Source organism: Pseudorca crassidens, chromosome 13 (assembly GCF_039906515.1).
Source record: "Pseudorca crassidens isolate mPseCra1 chromosome 13, mPseCra1.hap1, whole genome shotgun sequence".
Lineage (NCBI taxonomy): Eukaryota > Metazoa > Chordata > Mammalia > Artiodactyla > Delphinidae > Pseudorca > Pseudorca crassidens.
In genome coordinates, this window is record NC_090308.1 from 10,307,170 (window position 1) to 10,328,615 (window position 21,446).

The following is a 21,446-nucleotide window of genomic DNA, read 5'->3' on the forward strand; positions in this document are numbered from 1 at the left end:
CCCCCCAAGCCAGAGAAGACACTACCCACAGGGCCACTCCTGCGCCTCCCCTGAGTGCTAAGTTCCATTCCCAGGCCAGACAAGGCTATAAAAAGCCTGGCCTCTGGCCAGCTGGCAAGACCACACACCAGGTATTTTTAACTTAAGGGGGCCTGAGGATGAGGCCAACACCAGTGCACCAGAATGTTCAGGGAAGAATAACCACCACCTCCAGCCAGGACGGTGGTCGATACATCAGATTTTCTTCCTGAAGTTTTCTGACTACCAATCAGTGTTTTAATGGTGATGGAGACATAAAAAGATAACATTCGTGAAAGCTGATAAAAGTGGGCAGATACTTCATTGTGAAAAAGCACAATCACTTTGAAAGACCATATGTACAGTTACGTAAACGGCCATGTGAACATCAAACGCTGGCCAAATAAATTGGACTCTTATTTTTTATTCCTGACACGTAAGACTACAATCTTGACTTTTGTTGTAATTACTCTAACAGTTTGCTGTCGTTGTTCTTAGTTTCCCACTGGTCTTGGCACTGGGCCACACATACAGATACCATGAAGCTGCCCCCTCAGACAGAATGCCAATGCGGCAAGATCACACAAAGCTGAGTGCTGAAGGGCTCAAGGATTGTGCTACTATGGTTAATGTAATTTTCTGGATAAATAAGTATTAATCAGAACTTTCTTTTAGTTTCAGCCTTTATTGTTAAAAATTCCATGTGAACATCGACATTAGTAAAAATTTTCTGCCGTGAATGAGTATCATTTCCTCTTTCTTGGAGAACTGAAGATTTTCAGACGTCTCTGTCATGATTCTTACTCTCAACCTTGAAAGCAGAGGTGTGCGGTGACAGGACGAGGCGGAGGCAGGTAAGTGTGGCCGGAAGCAGAGCCGCTGCTCTCTGACTGCTGGATGGACTGGGTCCTCCAGAGGCTCCCAGGGTGCGTGCAGGTGGGGGACAGCAGGCCCAGAGCTATAGTCAGGAACTCCTTTCTATTTAAAGGTTAAGCTTACAAAATTTTATGTAACCTGCCCTTTTTTTTTCCTCTTAAAAGCAAAAGGCAACCAGAAAAATGTTATCTACTTGTAGATTTGCATTAAATAATTTTATCACAGAATGTAGCCACATTCAGTGTAGCCACATTCAGTGTATCCTTAAAACTGAAAACACTAGGATCATCTTCGACCTAAATGTCATTAAAATGTCTGCTCTCATATGCCATTAACCTCCAGCTTTTTTTTCCCCTGTTGTATCACCTCTCTCAACTAGACTCTGCCTCCCGGTTCCCCTTCAGTGGGGAACTTTTATCCTGACGGCACTGATCTCTCCTCTGGCTGGTAGGAGAGCCTTACTGGCCTTCCTACTTCCAACCTCCCCTTGGCTCCTTCCTAAACACAGCTGGGGAGGTCATTTTCCCCTGAGCACCACTTCCTGAATTCCAGGAGGCTTTTCCTGGCTACTCTAAACAAAGGCCATCCCCGCCTCACACAGCCTCCTCAGGCCAGGCGCCCTGCCAACCAGAGGACACTCCAGTTGTGCTGTTCAGTTCATTTATTCATAGGCTGACTCTGGGTCTTCAAATTCCTTGAGCCACTGGAAAGTCTAGGGTATTACCAGGTAGCACACTGTGCAAACCTCTTGAGTTCCCAACAGATTGGTAAGAAAAAAAAACTGCTTTATTAAAGATGTCTTTGTAGAGATTTCCAGTGAACATGTCAGATTAAATAATCATGTTTATCTCTACTCCCTCATAGAACCCCATTAAAATAAAAGTAAAGGAACTGTTTTAAACTATAAACCCACAAGGACAAAGAAAACCGAAGATGAGATGACAGCAGATAAGAGAGGTCAAAAATTTTTGGAAGGAGTAAAGCAGACAGACAAGTGATAATTAAAGTTTTAATTTGTTCTAGGTGAGAGGATAAGAAGCAAACTAATTAAAGCTCAGAACCCCAAAGACTCAGGAGTCAGAGGATGGCAGGGGGCTGGGTGAAATGTGTTAGTAGTTATTCAGAGCCCCCCTCCCTAATCCCAACCCCAGTCCTGTCAGAAGTCAAGAGGATTCCCATCTGGAGGGGTTGGCAGTAGAGAGGGGCTGGAGAAGAGAGCATTAAATGGAAACACACACACACACGCACACACACATATGCACATACACGTACACACACATATTCAGCTTCCAGATGCCCTGACTTCCTCTCTGGATGAGTAACTGTGGGGAAGGGAGAACACAGATAACATCTGAGGGGTCTCAGACAAAATGGTCTGCTCCCCTCCCCATTAACCAGGCCCAGCAGTGGGCATGCCTGTCGGAGTACACAGAGCTTTCTATCAGTGTTTAGCTTTCTGTCCATGTGCACCAAACTGTTACAACAGACGTTTCAAGAAAGGCTTCAAGAGAACACTGTGGAGCAAATCTCCAAAAACAAAGATCCTAAGATGATCATCGGCGAGATAAACTACCGCATCCACCAGAAAAAGAGTAAGATGGCATTTTTAAAAAGGCAATTTAGACAAAAACAAGTTCATGGAAAGTGAAACTATGAAAGCAGAAACCAAAAATTCACCAGAAGAGCTGGAAAACAAACTAAGACTATCTACCAGGAAACAGAATAAAAAAGACAAAGGGATGAAAAAAAGATAGAACAAAAGTTTTAAAAAATAAAGAATTAGGGCTTCCCTGGTGGCGCAGTGGTTGAGAGTCCGCCTGACGATGCAGGGGACACAGGTTCGTGCCCCGGTCCGGGAAGATCCCACGTGCCACGGAGTGGCTGGGCCCGTGAGCCATGGCTGCTGAGCCTGCGCGTCCAGAGCCTGTGCTCCACAACGGGAGAGGCCGCAACAGTGAGAGGCCCACGTACCGCAAAAATAAATAAACAAACAATAAACAAGTCCAGAATTTCTAACATCTGACTAATAATAGTTCCAGGTAGTAAGAGAGGAGAAAAATCAAGATGAGGAAATTATCAAAGAAATGACAGCCCTCCCTTCCAAAAAATTCCCTGAATTGAAGAGTTTCATACTGGATTGGCCCAGCAAAATGAACATAAAAATACCACCTGCAAGGTTCATCAATATTTTAGAATCAGAGAAATAAAAAGCTTCCAAAGTCACCAGAGAGGAAAAAAATAGGTGGCATAAAAAAGATGAGGCACTGGATTTCTCAACAGAAGCTTAGAGAACAATCGAACAGTAACTTCTGAAGGAAAATTATTTCCAATCTACAATTCTATACTCAACCAAACAACTAATCAAGTGTAATGGTAGAAATGACATCTTTCTGACATGCAGGGAAACATTCCTCTCACCCTTCTTAAGGAGCTACTGGAGAATATACCCCACTAAAATGAGGGAATACATGAAGACATGGGTTCAGAAAATTGAGTTTGAAGCCAAAGTAATTCTAAGAATGATGGTTAAGGGAAGTTTTACTACACATATGCAGCAAGACATGAGAGGAACGGAGTTCAGAATGCAGAAAAAAGAGGAAGAGGGATTCCAGTTCTGACTGGGGACTCAACCACTGCCTGCTGAAAGCCACAGAAATCTGGAAACACGCAACACGCTTCATTCCAGATCAAAATCTGCCGTGATCAGTCTAACTGAAAGAATTTAAGTCATCTGAATGCATCCTAGCTGCAAGGGAGCCTATGAATTTGAGTTCTGAACTGTAGAGGCAGAGCTCTTAAACGTGGGCATTTCTCCAAACAGCTATTCATCAAAGGGTGGGCATCCAAGAACATGAAAAACATTGAATACAGCTGATTAATTGATGGGTCCCACCTTACTGAGAGGCCCTGTACAGTTCTATCAGAGGATGAAGACGAATTGGTGATGTTTACATTTTTCAAAAGTGAAACAGTGAGGCAATTACCAACACCAAGATAACAGAAAGTTGTATATTAAAGAAATATATTCATAGTTCATGTCTCAACTAAAGACAGTTACTTTATACAGCCCTATTAATGTAAACACTGAATGTTGATTTAGCCTTAATGGGACGAGAAAGGGAAAAGGAACTCTAAGGCAGGACAGTGTAAAAAGAGTTAACTTTTACATAGTAGAATAGATAAAATCTAAATTTGAAAAAAAAAATAGCAATATAATCATGTCATTTAGAAATGGATTTAAGTACCAGAATAAATTATTATGAATTGAAAATGGCTGCCTCCAGGAAATGGAACTCACGGGCAGGGAAAGATGGAGTAGGAATTGGTATTTTTCTCAAGAAGCCTTGTAATACTATTTTTTAAACCGCGTACACACACTGAGGAAACTCTTTTTTAACTTTTCAATTTACATGTCTCCTCCACTAGACTGTGAGCCTCTCGATGGCAAGTCCTTTCTACCGAGTGAGGAGCATACCGTAGACCCTCTTTAACACTGGTCATCTGTAGCCAGATGTCCAACCAACATTAAATAGCTGTGATATTTTTTAAGGTACGCTCTCTTTTTCAAATACAAATAGGAAAGATCCCTCAGAATGAATATGATAATTCATTAAGAAGAGACTGTTGTAGGGCTTCCCCGGTGGCGCAGTGGTTGAGAGTCCGCCTGCCGATGCAGGGGACGCGGGTTCGTGCCCCGGTCCGGGAAGATCCCACATGCCGTGGAGCGGCTGGGCCCGTGAGCCATGGCCACTGAGCCTGCGCGTCCGGAGCCTGTGCTCTGCAATGGGAGAGGCCGCAACAGTGAGAGGCCCGCGTACTGCAAAAAAAAATAATAATAAAACAAAAAAAAGAAGAGACTGTTGGGCTCAGCTGCATTGCCCAGCCAATCAGACTGACCCTGTGGTCCATGCGCCAGAAGCAAACTAAGCCAAGTGTAACAGTAATGGCAACAAGGGAAAATCTGCGAATCCTGACACTGACACTGGCGTCCTTTTTAATCTAATCTTTATAAGTAACTTGCTAGATATTGCAACCATATGTTATCTGTAGGAATGATTCAAGTGTGCATATTCGGCAAAGCAATCAAAACGTAAGTTCAAATGCAGGTTTCCAAATGGCAGGTGAGCCACTAGTAACGAAGGATTTGCGAGCTTCCTTACTCATATTCGAATTATAAGAATAAGGTAATCAACTTAAAACAAGATAAGTCATCCCTTACATCTTTACCTTGAAAAGAAATCATTTGACTTAATTCGTGTGTGGCTCTGGATTTCCATGTAACTAATGTTTAATAATCATATAATGCCAGGCTCACATCTTGTCATAATATTAAAAACAATGTAATGAATACTAATAAAAAAAAACCAAGAAAAGATGCCCTAAAATATGTTATCAGGGGCAATAATAACAGGTAAAACTGGCAATAATCAGAAAAAGTGATGAGAGGTGCAGTTTTTTACATTCCTACTTATAAAAGCAGAGGTCAGAGATGAACATAAAAGTCAACTAGTAAACTCGTTTAAGGGGGAAATGAAAAATGTTTACGTTTTTATTCAAAACTTAGCTTCTTTATGTATTTCCATGTCACAATAGCTAAAAAGTGGAAATGACCCAACATCCATCAACAGATGAATGGATAAATAAAATGTGGTATTATCCACATAATGGAATAATGTTCAAACACAAGAAGGAATGAAGCACTGATACATGCTACCACAGGGGTGAACCCTGAAAGCAGCCAGACACAAAAGGTCCCACATTATATGATTCCATTTATAATGAAGTGTCCAGAATAGGCAAATCTATAGAGACAGAAAGCAGATTAGTGGTTGCCAGGGGGAGGGGACCTAGGGGGAGGAGGAACCAGGAAGTGAGTGCTTAATGGACACAGGGGTCTCATTTGGTGGTGACAAAAACATTTTGGAACTAGACAGAGATGATAGTTATGCAATACTGTGAATGTACTAAATGTCACTGAATTGTACACTTTAAAGTGGTTAATTTTACGTTATGTGAATATCACCTCAATAAAAAAAAAACTCTAAGTGTGACAGACATGGTAACATTCGGTTTTCAACTTGGTAAAAGTCACAAAGGACTTTCCATGAAACTAATATGCAATGTCAAAATGAGGCTACCTTAATTATAATCAGTCTTATTATTTAAGAACTCAAATGAATCCTAGTCTCAGTGATGAGAAGCGTTCCAGTTTTACCAGAATCATAAAATGCAGTGCTAGCACGGGCCCAGACTTAAAGCGCCAGGGATCTGAAGTCCTTGCTCCGCCACTTAGTAAGCATGTAAATTGGAACAACCTGATCAACCTCTCTCGCCTCACTTTCCTCATCTGTAAACTGAGGATCCTAACACCTACCTCAGAAGGCCATCGTGAGGACTGAGTTAATCGACGTAAAGCAAGAAAAACAGTGCCTGACAGAGAATAAGCCCTAACAAACGCTAGCTATTATTATTATTAATAATTTAAAATGGAGATAAATCGCGTGGCAAGAATTAAATGAGTGTAATGTAAAAGTACTTATTAGTATAATTCCTGGCACCACGACTGTACTTTGTCATCTAGTGACCGCCTCTCAAGAGTACTAGGGAAACGGGCCCAGGAAGAAGACAAGGACACTGTGGGGGGAGGAGGGGGCCGGTAATTCCTGTCCTTCCTGGAAAGTGAGAATTACTTACCTACCATACATCCTCAACGGGAATAAACCACACGGCAGTAATTTTTAAAGATTCAGGCTAAATCACCTCTCTCTACTCCTAGGTGTAGCCGCAACCTCCACTTCCGGAAACAAGCTACAGTGCAGTGTGGGTGTAAAGGCTACAGCTCCAAATCTCTGTCCGCAATATACCCTTTCTAAAAGCTAAGCGTCTGCGAAGTGCTCTGGCCCCATAAAGCACGTCTACTCAGAACAGTGAGCTCAACTTATCAATTCCACTTACGGAGAACTAAAATGTCAAACTTCACGGTTTTCTCCATAAATAAACACTGACTTTTACACAATTCCAGTATGAGCATGGATGTAACATGTGCCCCCATCATTTCACAGCCCCCATACTTCCACCACACAGGACAGAGCTCTGCCTCCACTGGGAAGGAATTCTCTACCCTCCGGCAGTAAATCCCCACCGGAAAACTGTCTTTCTATAAACGGCCTCCTAACTGTTTGGGGGTGGAGGGCAGGGGTGGTCCACAGCAAGCAACGTCAGATGGCCGGTGTTCGGACGAAGAGCTGAGCTCGCAGCGCACCGGCACCAAATCTGAGTCAGCTCTGAGCTAGAATCTTAGCTCCTCTCCCTCCTGAGAGCGCTACACTAAACACAGGCAAACGCAGAGGAACATCACCGGCCAGGCAGTCATGGAGCAGCTGTCTCCAGCCCAGTCAATGGGGTTAGTCCCAGCCAGAAGGAATACAGGGCCCTGCACTGCACACACTGAAATAAGCGACGACAGAAAACCAGCTGCTGTAATTAGCTCAGGCATCAGAAACTCCTCAGGGGTCTAAAAACAGGGTTAAAAGTACAGCTCAGAGACGTCAGCAGGCTTCCTACAGGTCAGCAAAGGAGATGGTCACGGAGTTCAACTGGAATCTAAGGAGGCAACGGGGAAAGAGCCTGCCCGCAGCCGAGCACAGGTGCCAGACGCGCCGCTACCACACTCAGACCTCTCTGCACTGGGGTCCACGGATCCCACTGGCCAGAGGCTACAATTCTGCAAATTCTTTCCTTCGCTTGTTTGAAAATGTTGGTGAAGTGTCACGTACTGCTCTAGATGATGGGCTACAGCGGGGCAAAACCAAGTGCCTGCTGCCCAGAGCTTCTGCCCGAACAGGAGCGAAGCACACGCAGGTGGTAAGCGCGGCGGAGGAAGGACGAATGCCCGGGCGGGAGGAGTGTGTGCTTCTACTCCAGCGAGTCGCAGACGGCACCTCAAGTTAACATTTCTTCGAAGAGAAAGCTAGAAGTAATAAGACAGCAAGACTCACAAAGACCCTGCCAAAGCCTCAGAGGCACAGGAAGGACAAACACGAAGGCACAGAGGAAGAAAGACGGTATTCTGAGGGGTGAGGGTCAGTGGTGGAGGCTCGGGGACCCTGAGTGAAGGGGGGACTCCCAGAGGCAAGGCCAGGGCCCGACGGACGCCCTCTAAAAGGACCATTCTGGAGTCCGCTGTGATAATCCACATGGGAGATGGGGGCTTGGCCACAGGGTGGCAGCTATCAAGGTGGTGAGAAGTACTCAGTTTCAGGATCTATCTTGAAAAAAAGGGGCAATGGGATTATTTAACAGATTGAAAGGCTGAGAAAGAGAGGATGACTGTGAGGTTTGGGCCTGGGCAAGCAAAGCAGAAGCACAAAGCTGCCATTTATGGGGTGAGGAAAACGGTAGGAGGAAATGGAGCAGGTGCTTTTTACACAGGAGAAACTTGGGAACCGTCAAATGTTCTCTACAAAGATTTAGTAACCAAAAGCACCCCGCCCCGCCCCCCGCCAGTTATGAATTCAGAACTCAAATTCATAGCCTCCCTTGCAGCTAGGATGCATTCAGATGACTTAAATTCTTCCAGTTAGACTGACCATAGCCGAATCTGACTTGAAACTACACACGCTGCATGTTGCTCGTTGCCCCATTTCTGCAGCTTTTAGCAGCTGTGGTCAGAACTGGAATCCCCCCGGATCCCTCTGCGTTATTACTCTTGTGACCTGCTGCATGTGTGGAGTAAAATGTCCTTTAACTGTTCATTCTGGGACGTTCTCTACATGTGCTGTGATACACCTGATGTCGTGAAGACAGGGCCAGTGATGTCATACGTTATCACTCCTTCCACCCTTTATTTTTTAAGCCAACGAGGAAGAAGAATGGGGGAGAACTCAGCCGCAGACAACAGTGGACAAGGGAGAGAGCTCTCCCTCCGGCAGCCCAGTGCACTTGGAAGGGAACTCTGGTCTCTCCTCTTCTCTCCAACTATGAGAATTTGGCCAACTACCGGGGAATAAGATCCTCTCATCTCTGAGACCCTGACAAGTGGCAAGGGACATACAGGTAGGAAGTACAGAAGGAAAGTCGTATTTCTGTATGAAGCCCACAACACTGAGGAGACCCTCCAAAGATGTGAAACGCCTACATACCTAGGCGTAGATACTCAGCTATCTAGATAATCTAGACACCTAGATTACTGGGCTATCTCAAGATCTTATTGGAAATTTCAAGGTAACATAGTAACTAAAGGAAAGGGAAGTCTCCTTTCTGGCTGACTGTTTTGCGGTACGCGGGCCTCTCACTGTTGTGGCCTCTCCCGTTGCGGAGCACAGGCTCCGGACGCGCAGGCTCAGCGGCCATGGCTCACGGGCCCAGCCGCTCCGCGGCATGTGGGATCTTCCCGGACCGGGGCACGAACCCGTGTCCCCTGCATCGGCAGGCGGACTCCCAACCACTGCGCCACCAGGGAAGCCCCATGGCTGACTGTTTTAAGGAATATTCTGAAGCCCACAGACCAACAATTATTCTGACCCTCAGCTCTTCCGCAGTTCTCTCTGGCAGCAATGATGATGATGATATTGATTAAAAAGGAACTTTTTACTTTTAGTGTTGGGAAACCGTCCCTGCTTGGCTGTCTTTTCTGTGGAAACATCTCAAATTGGTGTTCCCTTCCCAGCAGAAATCTCTCCAGCCCTCCTTGGGACCAGCTCCTACAACCATCCAGGTAGAACTCAATTTTTTCAGTCTCAGGACCATTAAGTAAAACTTAATTACCTCAGCAATGATAGATTTTTTTGCATTTTTATTCCAGTACTTTCTGGGTTTGTTTTTTGGGTTTTTTTTTTTTTGCTATTCATCTTACTTTTTGTTTCTGAATGTTTGATGTTGTCTAGAACAAAGGCAGTGCCTTTGACTAACCCTGAAGAGCCAATTCCACTGGTCTGTTTGGTAGTTAATTAAAAAAAAAAAAAGTATACTCTTAATGATTTAATACCAATAAAGGGAGACCAATTTGCTTAAATCTTTGGAACAATCTGTTTTCTAGATTAAACACACTTTTTTGTAGGAAATGGGAAGCTGCGTAATGCCTGCTGCTGTAGACAGTGACTAATCTTGGGTTTCGGACTTTGTTAGTAGGCAAGGGATGTTCATGTTATATACACACACTAACCACACTCAAGTCTCAGCTCCAGAATTTCCAGGAACTTTCTAACACCTGGCTCCACGTAGGGAGTTCCTCTTGAGGTCAGAGAAACCTGGACTGAGCAAGGTCCCCAGTGCTAGTGAGGAGTCCACACAGTCCCACTGAGAAAAGCAAGGCTGCTGTGGCTCCCTGCTTTTTCTCCTTGTAATCCCCTCTTCCCTTCATGCTTCCACCCACCTTCTTTCTCTTCTCCCTCTCTACTAAAGTGTTTTTCTAATTCCATTCACAACTACAGTTTTAACTTTTATAGCTCTTTTCAAAACTGTAAGGGCAAATGGCCTTAATAGATTTGTTGCATCTAAAAATAATCAAACTGCCATAAACAACTTTTTACCAGAAGGAATTTAACTTTCTTCCACTAATATAAAAGAAGAGACTTCCTTTTCCCTTAGGAAAAAACCTGTTTTAAAATACAAAAACAAAGCCATCCAGCTCTTCTTTGTGGAGGTGAAAGAGGAGTTGAAGTAACGGCACAGGACAAATCTTTTAAAACTTATTATTTCCATTAAGAATTCACTGTACACAGTTTATCCCAATGTTGTACAGTATACACTATTTTCAGAACTACTTAGAAAGTAATAGTGTGTAAAATGTGTAAGTAATTACTGGCTCTCTTTGATTCTTTTTGTGACTCCAAGTAAAGTTAGCACCCTCAAACTTAAGATTTTCTACATATTAAAAAAAAATAACATTCTACATATCTAACACACACCAGGTATTCAGAAGGAAGAGTTTCCCTGAGAAAATTTTCACTTTAAAAATAATAAATTAGGGGACTTCCCTGGTGGCCCAGTGGTTAAGAATCGCCTGCCAACGCAGGGGACACAGGTTCGAGCCCTGGGCCAGGAAGATCCCACATGCCACAGAGCAACTAAGCCCGTGCACCACAACTACTGAGCCTGTGCTCTAGAGCCCGTGAGCCACAACTACTGAGCCCATGTGCCACAACTACTGAGCCCGCGCACCTAGAGCCCGTGCTCTGCAACAAGAGAAGCCACCACAATGAGAAGTCCGCACACCACCATGAAGAGTAGCCCCCACTCGCCGCAACTAGAGAAAACCCACGCTCAGCAACGAAGACCCAACGCAGCCAAAAATAAATAAATGAATGTATTGAAAAAAAAAGTTAGAAGATAATTTATTGTACTGATTACAACAATTTGCTAAATCTTTGAGCTAATCTCTTTCCCCTTTAGAAAGAATTTTAAAGGATTTGGGTTAGTAGCTGTACTAATACAACTTGTCAAACGTTAACCCTTAAATTTCACCAGACTGTATTTGAAATGACAAGACTCTAAACTCTAAAATAAAAAGACATTAACTTACTAGTATCTTAAAGGGAAAATCCAAGCTGGGAGATCTTACAGTCAAACTCATTTAGCAGATGAGCAGAGTGAGATACAGATTTTTCCAGTATTGCACATAGATTAAGCATTAACCGACAAGGACTGAACTGTTCCAACTCCTGGTTCTGGCCACATTTCTTCCCTTTAAGCAGTGGTGAGTTTCTGACTCACTGGAGGAGGGCTGGAGAGCAAGCACCCAGGGCGTACACCTGCAGGTCAGGAAGCTGCTTCTGTGTCTATCTCTGACACCTGGTTGTTAACCCTAGCTGCACAGGAGTCACCTGTGGAGCTTAGAAAGAGGGAAGCTTTTACATTCAGATGCCATTGATATGGGCATCCATCTGGGAGGTATCAAAGCACTGTAGGAGAGTCTAACCTTCGGCAAAGTTGGAGAACCACTGGCCTAAGCTAAGCCACTTAGTTTAACTTTCTATTTATCTTCTGGTATTTTTGTTTTTACCGTTTGCTTTTCAGGGAGCTGTGAAGGAACGTGGTTGGTTGATTTTACTGTTATCAACTGTTAGCTTTAACTGAATTGTTTAAATTTTAACATAAATATCACACTAAATGTTTCTTTGATGAAAGCAAATAAACCAAATGTATTTAAATATCCAGGTGATTATAACGCTGCCTAAAACGTATACTTGAGTTTTACATTTCAAAAATAAAAATATAATAGAAAAGCTTAACAGATATTTTAGGTTGAATGTCTAGATATGTAAAATACATAGAACTCATATGTAAATGAAAAAACAGAATAAGCTACCAGCAGAGAATAGGCACTGTACACTGTATGTAACCTTTAAAATTTCTAGGGCAATATAAATGTCCAGGTTAAAAAATAATAATAATAATAAAAAATATACACACACACACATCAGTATAAACTTCCTAATATAAAAGTAGCTTTCCAGGACTTCCCTGGTGGCGCAGTGGTTAAGAATCCGCCTGCCAATGCAGGGGATGCGGGTTCGAGCCCTGGTCTGAGAAGGTCCCACATGCCGCGGAGCAAGTAAGTCCCTGCGCCTCAATTACTGAGCCTGCGCTCTAGAGCCCACGTGCCACAGCTACTGAAGCCCGTGTGCCACAACTACTGAAGCCCGCATGCCTAGAGCCCATGGTCTGCAACAAGAGAAGCCACTGCAATGAGAAGCCCGTGCACCACAACAAAGAGTAGCCCCCGCTTGCCACAACTAGAGAAAGCCCGCACTCAGCAACGAAGACCCAATGCAGCCAAAACTTAAATTAATTAATTATTTTAAAAAAGTAGTTTTCCAAACTACAAGAGAAATCATTTCACATTTTCTCATTAAACTTTCAAGTATAAAACCTGGTCTTCCCTCATTTTTAAGAAAAAAGGCTAAAGATTTAAAACTTTATATTTAACCTAAAATTTAACCTCTTCTAACACACCTCTGTTAAGAATGTCACACTGAATGCTTCAAAATATGTTGAAATTCAACTACAATATAAGAAGTAAATAAAACCAGTTAAATAGTCCAGAAATTTAAATTTTAAAGCACAACTAAAAATTAACATATCTAGAGATCTTTTCAAAAATATTTTCTTGGTACAAAACTCCATCTACAGGGAACTTTGGCATCAAAGACAGTAGCATCTGCTATCTACTTGGAAGCAGAAATGTGAGGTGTAAAGCTTATATATCTTCATATTCACTGATGAAGAACAAGTGAGGAAATCAAGACAAAATGTGGCCAACAAAAGGCCATTATTTATAAAATCTGCAACCCGTGAAAAAAAACTCCAAACGTTTCAGGTATACAAGCAAAGCAGTTTGGCTCCAACTCTCTTAGAACAGAACATGCGTATAGAAAAATGCTGTGAATAACACAGCAGAAGAAATCTCAAAGCATTCACTATTTTACTGGCCAAAAAGTTTACCTTCATCTTATTGATTTGTTTGTTTATATGTGTATATATCTATATACATGTAAAATACATGTTTAATATATTATTTAGTACAGGTAGATGTCTCTGAGTGAATACAAACTATCAAAAAATTAAGACTCTGAAGGTAAAACAGACACTAGGCACCCATTCCTCTCCATTATGTTAAGCCTTCCTTTATTTCACTACGTCAAGCCTTCCTTTCTCATCCTATCACACCCTATTATGCTCCTTAAATAGGAAGTCTCAGCTCTGTTTTAGAGAAAACTAAAATTAAGCCCTGACTATTGAATTCACACTTAGGATTCAGAGAGTAAGTCTAAATAAACATTTCATGTCAAAAAACTCTTTTAGGGCTTCCCTGGTGGCGCAGTGGTTGAGAGTCCGCCCGCCGATGGAGGCGACACGGGTTCGTGCCCCGGTCTGGGAAGATCCCACATGCCGCGGAGCGGCTGGGCCCGTGAGCCATGGCTGCTGAGCCTGCGCGTCCAGAGCCTGTGCTCCGCAACGGGAGGGGCCACGACAGTGAGAGGCCCGCGTACCGCAAAAAAAAAAAAAAAAACTCTTTTAACCAGTCCTTCTCACCCCATTCTTCCTTACTTTTCAGAAACATTGTTAAAACTATATCGAAACATAATTTTAACTGTATTTTAAAAAGCAATTTTTTTTCCAGAATAGATTAACAATATAAAGTAACACAGGTGGGAATCCTAGAATTCACCTGGCTCCTTAATAACCCCAAGGAAAACATTTATTTTAGCCAAACAATTGTAATGTTTGTCTCCTTTTAGAAACATCTGCTGCCAAAATAAATATGTGCGTTGGAAGAAGTGTTTTGGCTGTTAAGATGGTACCAAATAAAATGCTTATGTTCTGAAATAAATATTCTACTCAAAAAACACACAGCAAAATAGACACATCCAAAGGGTGTAGAGGATAAAGGCACAAATTGAAACACCTATTCATTTTTAAAGCCTTTTTCAAAACAACCTTGGTGTTTAATTCAGTTGTTATTCAGATTGAAAGTGATAAGTTCAGATGGGTCACCTTAACAAAAATAACAAGTTCTATTTAATTTTGCCACGATATCTTTCAAAGCAATAATTATATTCCATATTCTTGTTGTTGTAAAGGTCTTCACAATACAGATGTGTTTAAAAACTAAAAAGTCATGTTTTCCCATTGCAGAAGCACTCATGAACTTATACATCTCTCACTTTGCCCTTTTTCTCCTTCCCTGGTTTTATAATTCCAACAGGTATCAGGTTATACAAACATCTGCAACAAGATATGGAGAGTTAAAATACCAGTCCAATAACACTTGATAACTCGAGAAAAATCTCAGACCACATAATTGAAATCAGCTTGACACAAATAAATATAACTTCGCTTCTGTAACCTATTTCTTCTCGGTGTTATTTCTTTTATATGACAAATCTTTTTTAAAGCAAGTCAGCATAGGCCTATGTATACATTTATGATCACAAAGGACAAGAAAAATGAAATAAAACATTTGCTCACCCACATCCCCGATCAAGCAAAGGATACATTGGTGTCTAAGTTTAAAAAAACAAAATCTAAAAAACTCAGAGTCAGATTCTAGTAACCTTAAAGATTATACATCCTCTGTGTAGCTCCGTATTAGATGAAATCAACCAGTGTACTTCTGTTAACCATCCCCAGGTTTGAATTCCAGGAGCCTAGAGGCAGAACATTCTCCACAGAGGCACAGAAAATTCATTTCCCCTCTCAGCTCAATAAAAACCCAAGTAGACTAGTTTTTAGGACACGGTACAAAACTAATCTGTTTACCATGTCTTTGTCTGATGATGTGAGAGAATCAGCAAGCGAAAGACCACAAGTCTAGTTCCAGTTAATAAATACCAAAACGATGTACTATTATCACATCATGCTTCGAAGACCCAGTCATGAGTATAGTTCAAAAATAAAATTATCACCATACAAATCAAGAATCCCCAGGTTAATACTAAAATCCAACACTCAGTGGCCAGTTCCCCCTAACTCTCCAAGACAAAAAGTAAGCAGTGATACTATGAATGTTAAATTTCATATAAGCACTGTGGTTCTTTCTAACAGAATACTCATTTAAAATTCCTGTCACAGGAGTAGAACGCCAGCCAGGAATCAAACTGTGACCCCTGAGCCAAAGACAACTTACCACTCAGCTAGTAAGTGGGCAACTCAACATACAAACTTGAATTCCTACATTTTAATCCTTTGCAGAAATATATGAGCGATATTAAATGAACTGGATTCAGCTCATTAGAGGTTCACAAACCAAGCACAGAAAGCTTTGGAGGCCATCCAAAGTAAAGTCATGCCTAGGTGGTGATGTCCACTCAATAAAAACTCAATGTCATCATTATCTTCCAGTTTTTTCCCTGAAGAACATTACCAGCCATGACCACAACAATGCTTAGCCAATTACATCAGCACTAAGAGAAGACGGATAGGACTGGCAGCCAATCACTGTGCCAGGACCTTGTTTGTGGACCAAGTTTATAATTATCCAAAATTCGCAAATAAAGCAACTCACCGAAAATTCCTCACCAAAGGACACAGACTAAAGCTAAAAAAATAAATGTGTTCTAATAACCTTTACCAAAACCCACATTATTTCTTTTCCTTTCCAAAGCTATTAATTAGCCTACACCTAACTGATCACATGAACTTGGTACTGTGCTGTGTGTCCCCTTTAAAATGTTACACACATTCAAAAATGCATTAGCAGTTCTTTTTAGCCTTTTAGGTTTCAAAACAAAAAAACAATACTTCAAGGTCTTATTATAACTAAATGAAAAAGTAAAAAAGCAATAAACATTATTTAGAACGTCCGATTATGATTAACTCAATATGGAAGTGTGACAGCCAGGGCATTCCATTTCTTACCAGATACCCTACTTTTCTTTCATTATCAGAAAGATCTGTGCTTAATCAGAATTAGGCATTTTTTTGGGTTAGTAGTAAAATACCTAATCTAAAATCTTAATTAAAAAATTTGCTAAAATACTTGGTGGGTAACCTTTATCAATTTGTCCCTTCAAATAAATCTGAGAGTTACTGGATTTTGAAAGTATGTAAATCCACCAGGATGAAATAAAACAGAAAAGCCAAGAAAACTAAGGTTATTCTATGTAACTGTGTATGTCCTCTACTTTTAGCCTTACATATGTGGGAAGAAAATAATGAAAAAAATATTCCTAGGTGATCATTCTTCACACCTCTCCATTTGTTAGATTCCCACCTTGGGACTGCAAAATAAACCAACGTCTTAAACTTCGAATAAGACTTCAACTCATTCAGAGAAAAAGGTAAAGGGTCATCCAGTAGCTTGCCATGAACAGCTCCTTTTGAAATGACTCTCGAATTTCCCTTCAGGAAAACATGGTGGAGAGGAAGGTGCAGGAACAGGGAGTGGCGGCATCTACTTCCCTCCACCCGTCCTGCCATTTCTCACTGCCCTTCTGTCTCTACTCTCTTCCTGTGGCCAGAGTATCATACAGAACTGTCAGAGCCCAAAAGAAATCAGCTGTAGAGCAGAATCAGGACTCTATTCGGCTGGCTGCCTGGGCCTTCTTCCCCTCAACTAAGGGAAAATTAGCTTTAAAACGTAAAAATAAGTAAAATAAAATAAAAGGAAGAGAGAGAGAGGAAAAAAAAAATCACAACTCTCATCTTACTTTTCAATCTTTACAAATTAACTCCCTCTCATAACTAGCAGCCTCAACTAAAGAATTTTACTCTAGGCAGCAAAGTATTACTGGAAGAAAGGAGTAATGTTGAATCAAATTACAATACAATTAAGTACGCAACTGACTGCTAAAATTCTGAGTGGCCAATCTTTAATAAACAAGGGGTGAGAACTTCTGACAATAACGAAGGCCATTTAAAGAATCAATAGCTGGGATTCAAAGGCTGAGCTGCTTCTATCTTTCCTTACAACTGCCTTAACATAAAAATATCGCCAAAGGACAAACTAAGATAAAGAGGAAAGACAATTTTCAGTCTCTAAAAAGACAGGGCTGAAGTGTCATTTATCTGTGAACTTTTAGGACACAGCTATGGAGCATATAAAGTATATCATTCTCCACATTCACTTCAGAGAGAACAAAAGTTCTATCCAACCTTTTTCCACAGTGATTTTTGGTCAAACATGGGGAAGAATTTCCTGAGAGGAAGTACTGTGAAACTCTGGAACGGGTTGCTTGGCAACACTGTGGAATAACCTATCTGGAGGCAGGAAAACAAGCAGGGCATCAGCCCGATGCACCACCAGGTTAAAGGCATGGTGCGGGAATTTATGCATCAGCCTTTCTGGTGCTCCTAGAAACGACATACCCTAAAACAAGTCTCACTCTCCTCATGGCAACATGACAAGGATATACTCTCCAGTATCCAAGAGACTGGAGGCTTACTACTGCCAGAAGGTAGATGGTCATTTAAGGTAACTCCAACTATTTGATTCTAGAGAAAAAGGAGAAGAATATTTTTTTTTAAAAGAAGAAAAACTCTTTTTTGTTTATGTAAAAACACAAAACCCATCAAACCTACGAAAACTGATACACATCAAATTCTCTTATAAGAAATACAGAAATCTTTTTTAAAAGATACAGAAGAAATACGTCAAGAAATAAAAGAAAAATAACTTCTGGGGAGACTCAAAAAATTTTAAGCTGATGCCATCTTTATGAGAAAGACCTTTAAATAACTTAAAACTTCACCCTAAGAAGTTTATTCACAGCTCAAAATTTGACACTGTCTGACATCAGAAATATTAGAAAGCCAAGTTCACTTTGGGGTTTAGATCTATATAATTTGCTGCAAAATGAGGACACAGTCAATCTTTCAAATATAGCTGGTAACACAGGCTTTCTACCAAACAGGAATTCTGTCCACTTTGCTCTAAGAAGGTCACTTTTCTTTCTTTAAAAGAGAGGGTGGGAAACATTGTACCTGTGATTATTTCAAGACACTATGAAATCTTTTAAAAAGTAGAGAAAAATCAGTGAAATGCCCCCCCAATACTCTCAAAACTAATCTTCGGTAGACAGTAAAAGACAAAGACAAAACTAGGACCAACTGTGCGGGGAAGTGGAGTAAAAACTAGCACAAACCTGCTGCTGTGGGTACTGCATTCCTCCCATGGCCCCTGGGGTCCGACCTTGAATGCCAATCGGATACCGCTGTGGGCCTGGGGGGCCGTAGGAACCTGCCGGGTAAGGGCTGCTCTGCTGTGGCTGAGAATGAGGGTTACTGCCCATCCCATACAGCTGAGGTCTCTTCATCACCATGGGATCCATTGGGCTGCCCTGTGAAGAAATACACGAAGAAGTAGGCTTATTAAGTCATTATTACAAAGGCAGACAGTTTGCTATGCTAACGTATACATTATAAACGCAACTATCCTTTCTTTTGAAAATATTAAAAACGATGACCTGACAAATAAAACCCAGAAAAACATTAAGAAAAAAACCTAGGTGGATATAAGACATTTAATTTTTTACTTTTAGTAAGGCTTTAATAATTAAGAGGGATCTGGAGCAAACAATATAAGGAAAGATTTCGCGTTCATCTAAAATTCTACTATGCATACGGGAAACGGGCATGAGTTAATCTCACCCAGCTCCTTTTAGCTTACTAGTAACAAAGGCAAAGCACAGCGAGTGGTTAGGAACCCTTTCTGACTTCAAAGTATTCTTAGAACAATTACTTTATTTTAGACCTGAGTCTGCAAGTCCTGATCAAACATTAATGCATCTGAGTGCTCATTAGAAAGTGAAAGGATAGATTTCAGATAACACAGAATGTCTAGGGTAAAAATTTTCAAAGATCACTAGTGCACATGAATAAGCACCCAGACTGTGAGTCACAAGCCACCTTCTCCATGCAAGTAAGCATCTTACCAAACATAACCAGTTCAAAACTAGACTTTGAGTTTTATTTTTGGCTTGGTGAGTCAGCCCATGGGCCTCAGGGCCAAGGCCATTCAGGAGAGCCGAACTGGAGCCTCAGTCTGCGCTTTCATGCCCTGGGTGCTTCAAAGGAGCAAAGCGGTGGTGGCGGAAGTCCCTCACCGCGGTGCTACAAAGGCCTACAGATCCCTCCTTCCTTCCTTCCAAAACCATATACTGATGCCTACTGTGTGCCAGACTCTATGTTCACACTGAGTACACGGGGACTCTCAGGAAGGCTTGAAGATTAGCAGGGTAAATGGAAGAAGCCACGTTCAAGGTGGGGAGGGCCAGGGCACAGAGTACCACGGAGCAGAAGAAACGGCATAAAGCACAGGCTCAAGGGAGCTGAGCTGCCTGGCGTGTGTGAGGAAACATAAGCAGTTTAGATCCAAGAAGCCAAGCGGCAGCTGGAGCAGGCAGAAGCCAGTAGATGGGTGAGCCTTACGTGCTATTTTAAAGGCTTCAGATTGTACCTTGGGGATAAACCACCGGGTGCTTTTAACAGAGAACTATAGAGTCAGATCCGCCTTCCGCAAGGACCACTCTCTTGGCAGCTGCCCGGAGCCAGGGTGGGCTGCCACAGAGGCAGGGGAGCTGAGGTCCTGGGCTGGTAGCAGCGTTGGGCAAAAGCAAGCCCAGATTCAAGTAAGAGAATGGCAACACAGCACGACTTGTGAGTGATGGAAGACAGGTGTCAAGGGTGGCTTAACAGATGATAAGACACCAGGTGAGACAGCATGCAGTAGTAGAAGCAGATCAACCCTCCCCAGAGGGCGGGAGCCTTTAGTATTCTGCATATTAAAACTGAGGTTCCTGTAAGGAAATCCAGGTGAAAATATCCAGAAGGAAGAGCCACCATGAGTTTCCAACTTGGGGAGGAAGGTCTGACCCAGAATCATAAATAGGGAAGTCAGCATACAGAGAATACATGCTCCTGGAGGGCGGCGACTCCTGTTTTACTCACTCACATTATATCTCCAGGACACAAGTCAAACAGTGCACCTGGCACACAGTAACTCCTCAGTAAATACTGGATGAATTCATTAATATGAAGAACATAAAACTCAAGGACTCTACCCAGGAAGAATATATGAAAAGAGAACAGTAGGTAGAAGGGAAAAGGAGGCAAAAGAATGGTCAGAAAATGTAGTTAGAGGTTGTAGAGAGCACGGTGCTATGGAGGAGAAGGGAGCAGGTGTCGCAACATGCCAACTGCAGCCCAGGAGTCCGACAGGTGAGGGCTGAAGCTCTGGCTACGCCTCGTGACTGGGAGGTAACTGCTGAGCTGGGCGAGGGCAGTCTCGTTGCAGAGGTGAGGGCAGCTCCTGGAAGACCGGGAGCTGGGCATGAATAGGAGGTGAGGGGGAGCCAGGAGTGTAGACCCCAAACCCAAGGCGGGAAAGCTACAAGAAGCCCCAATCAAGCAATTATACTCCAATAAAGATGTAAAAAAAAAAAAAAAAAAAAAGAAGCCCCAGTCCTACACATCCCCCAAGGCTGCCCGCAGTCTCTGCCCTCCCTCCTTCTTAGGGGTACCCTGGTGCTCATCTCAATGACTTGAGTAACCCACTCATCACACATTTACTAAGCATCTACCATGTGCACTACGCAGGACACTGGAAGCAAAAAGTGGACAAGTGTCGGTGGCTGTCCTGGAGAGGTGAACAGGCTGAACAAAGATGACAGTGCAGCCCAGCAGACATCCTGAAGGGGCCGTGAGGCGAGAGCACGCCAGTGGGTCTGAGTTCTCACAAAGCCCACCTATAGAAATACCTGAGCTTAGTCCTGAGGGGTTCATAGGAATTTGCCAGGAACTGATCTCACCTGAATGAAGATATGTGTAGGCCAAACAGCTCCGCTCAAAATTCACAATTTCATGGAATTTCAACTGTGCCACTTTCACCAGCCAAGAAAAACGTTTACTTACTGTGACAGAAATTGCTCAAACAATATACTGATGTTACACAAACTGTGCTGACTTCACAATCAACATACAAACATACATGGTGACCTCATGTAATGAAACTAAAATTGAAAACTAAATTAAGTTTTCTCAGAATGATTTAAATTAGAATTTATGCCTAAGAAAAGCAAAATGTAATGATTTTCCACACTTTCTTTCAAAAG

The 21,446-nt window shown here is 42.1% G+C and overlaps 1 protein-coding gene across 4 annotated transcripts in view; it reads right to left on the reverse strand.

The window, feature by feature from the left end:
* The window catches only part of ARID1B (AT-rich interaction domain 1B), a 411,713-nt gene that overhangs the window by 342,933 nt on the left and 47,334 nt on the right, over positions 1–21,446 (reverse strand). For all 4 annotated transcript variants that reach the window (XM_067701689.1, XM_067701687.1, XM_067701686.1 and 1 more), the window contains one exon: positions 18,480–18,674. In XM_067701689.1, the coding sequence (XP_067557790.1) occupies positions 18,480–18,674 (195 nt within the window). The remainder of the gene's footprint in view (positions 1–18,479; positions 18,675–21,446) is intronic.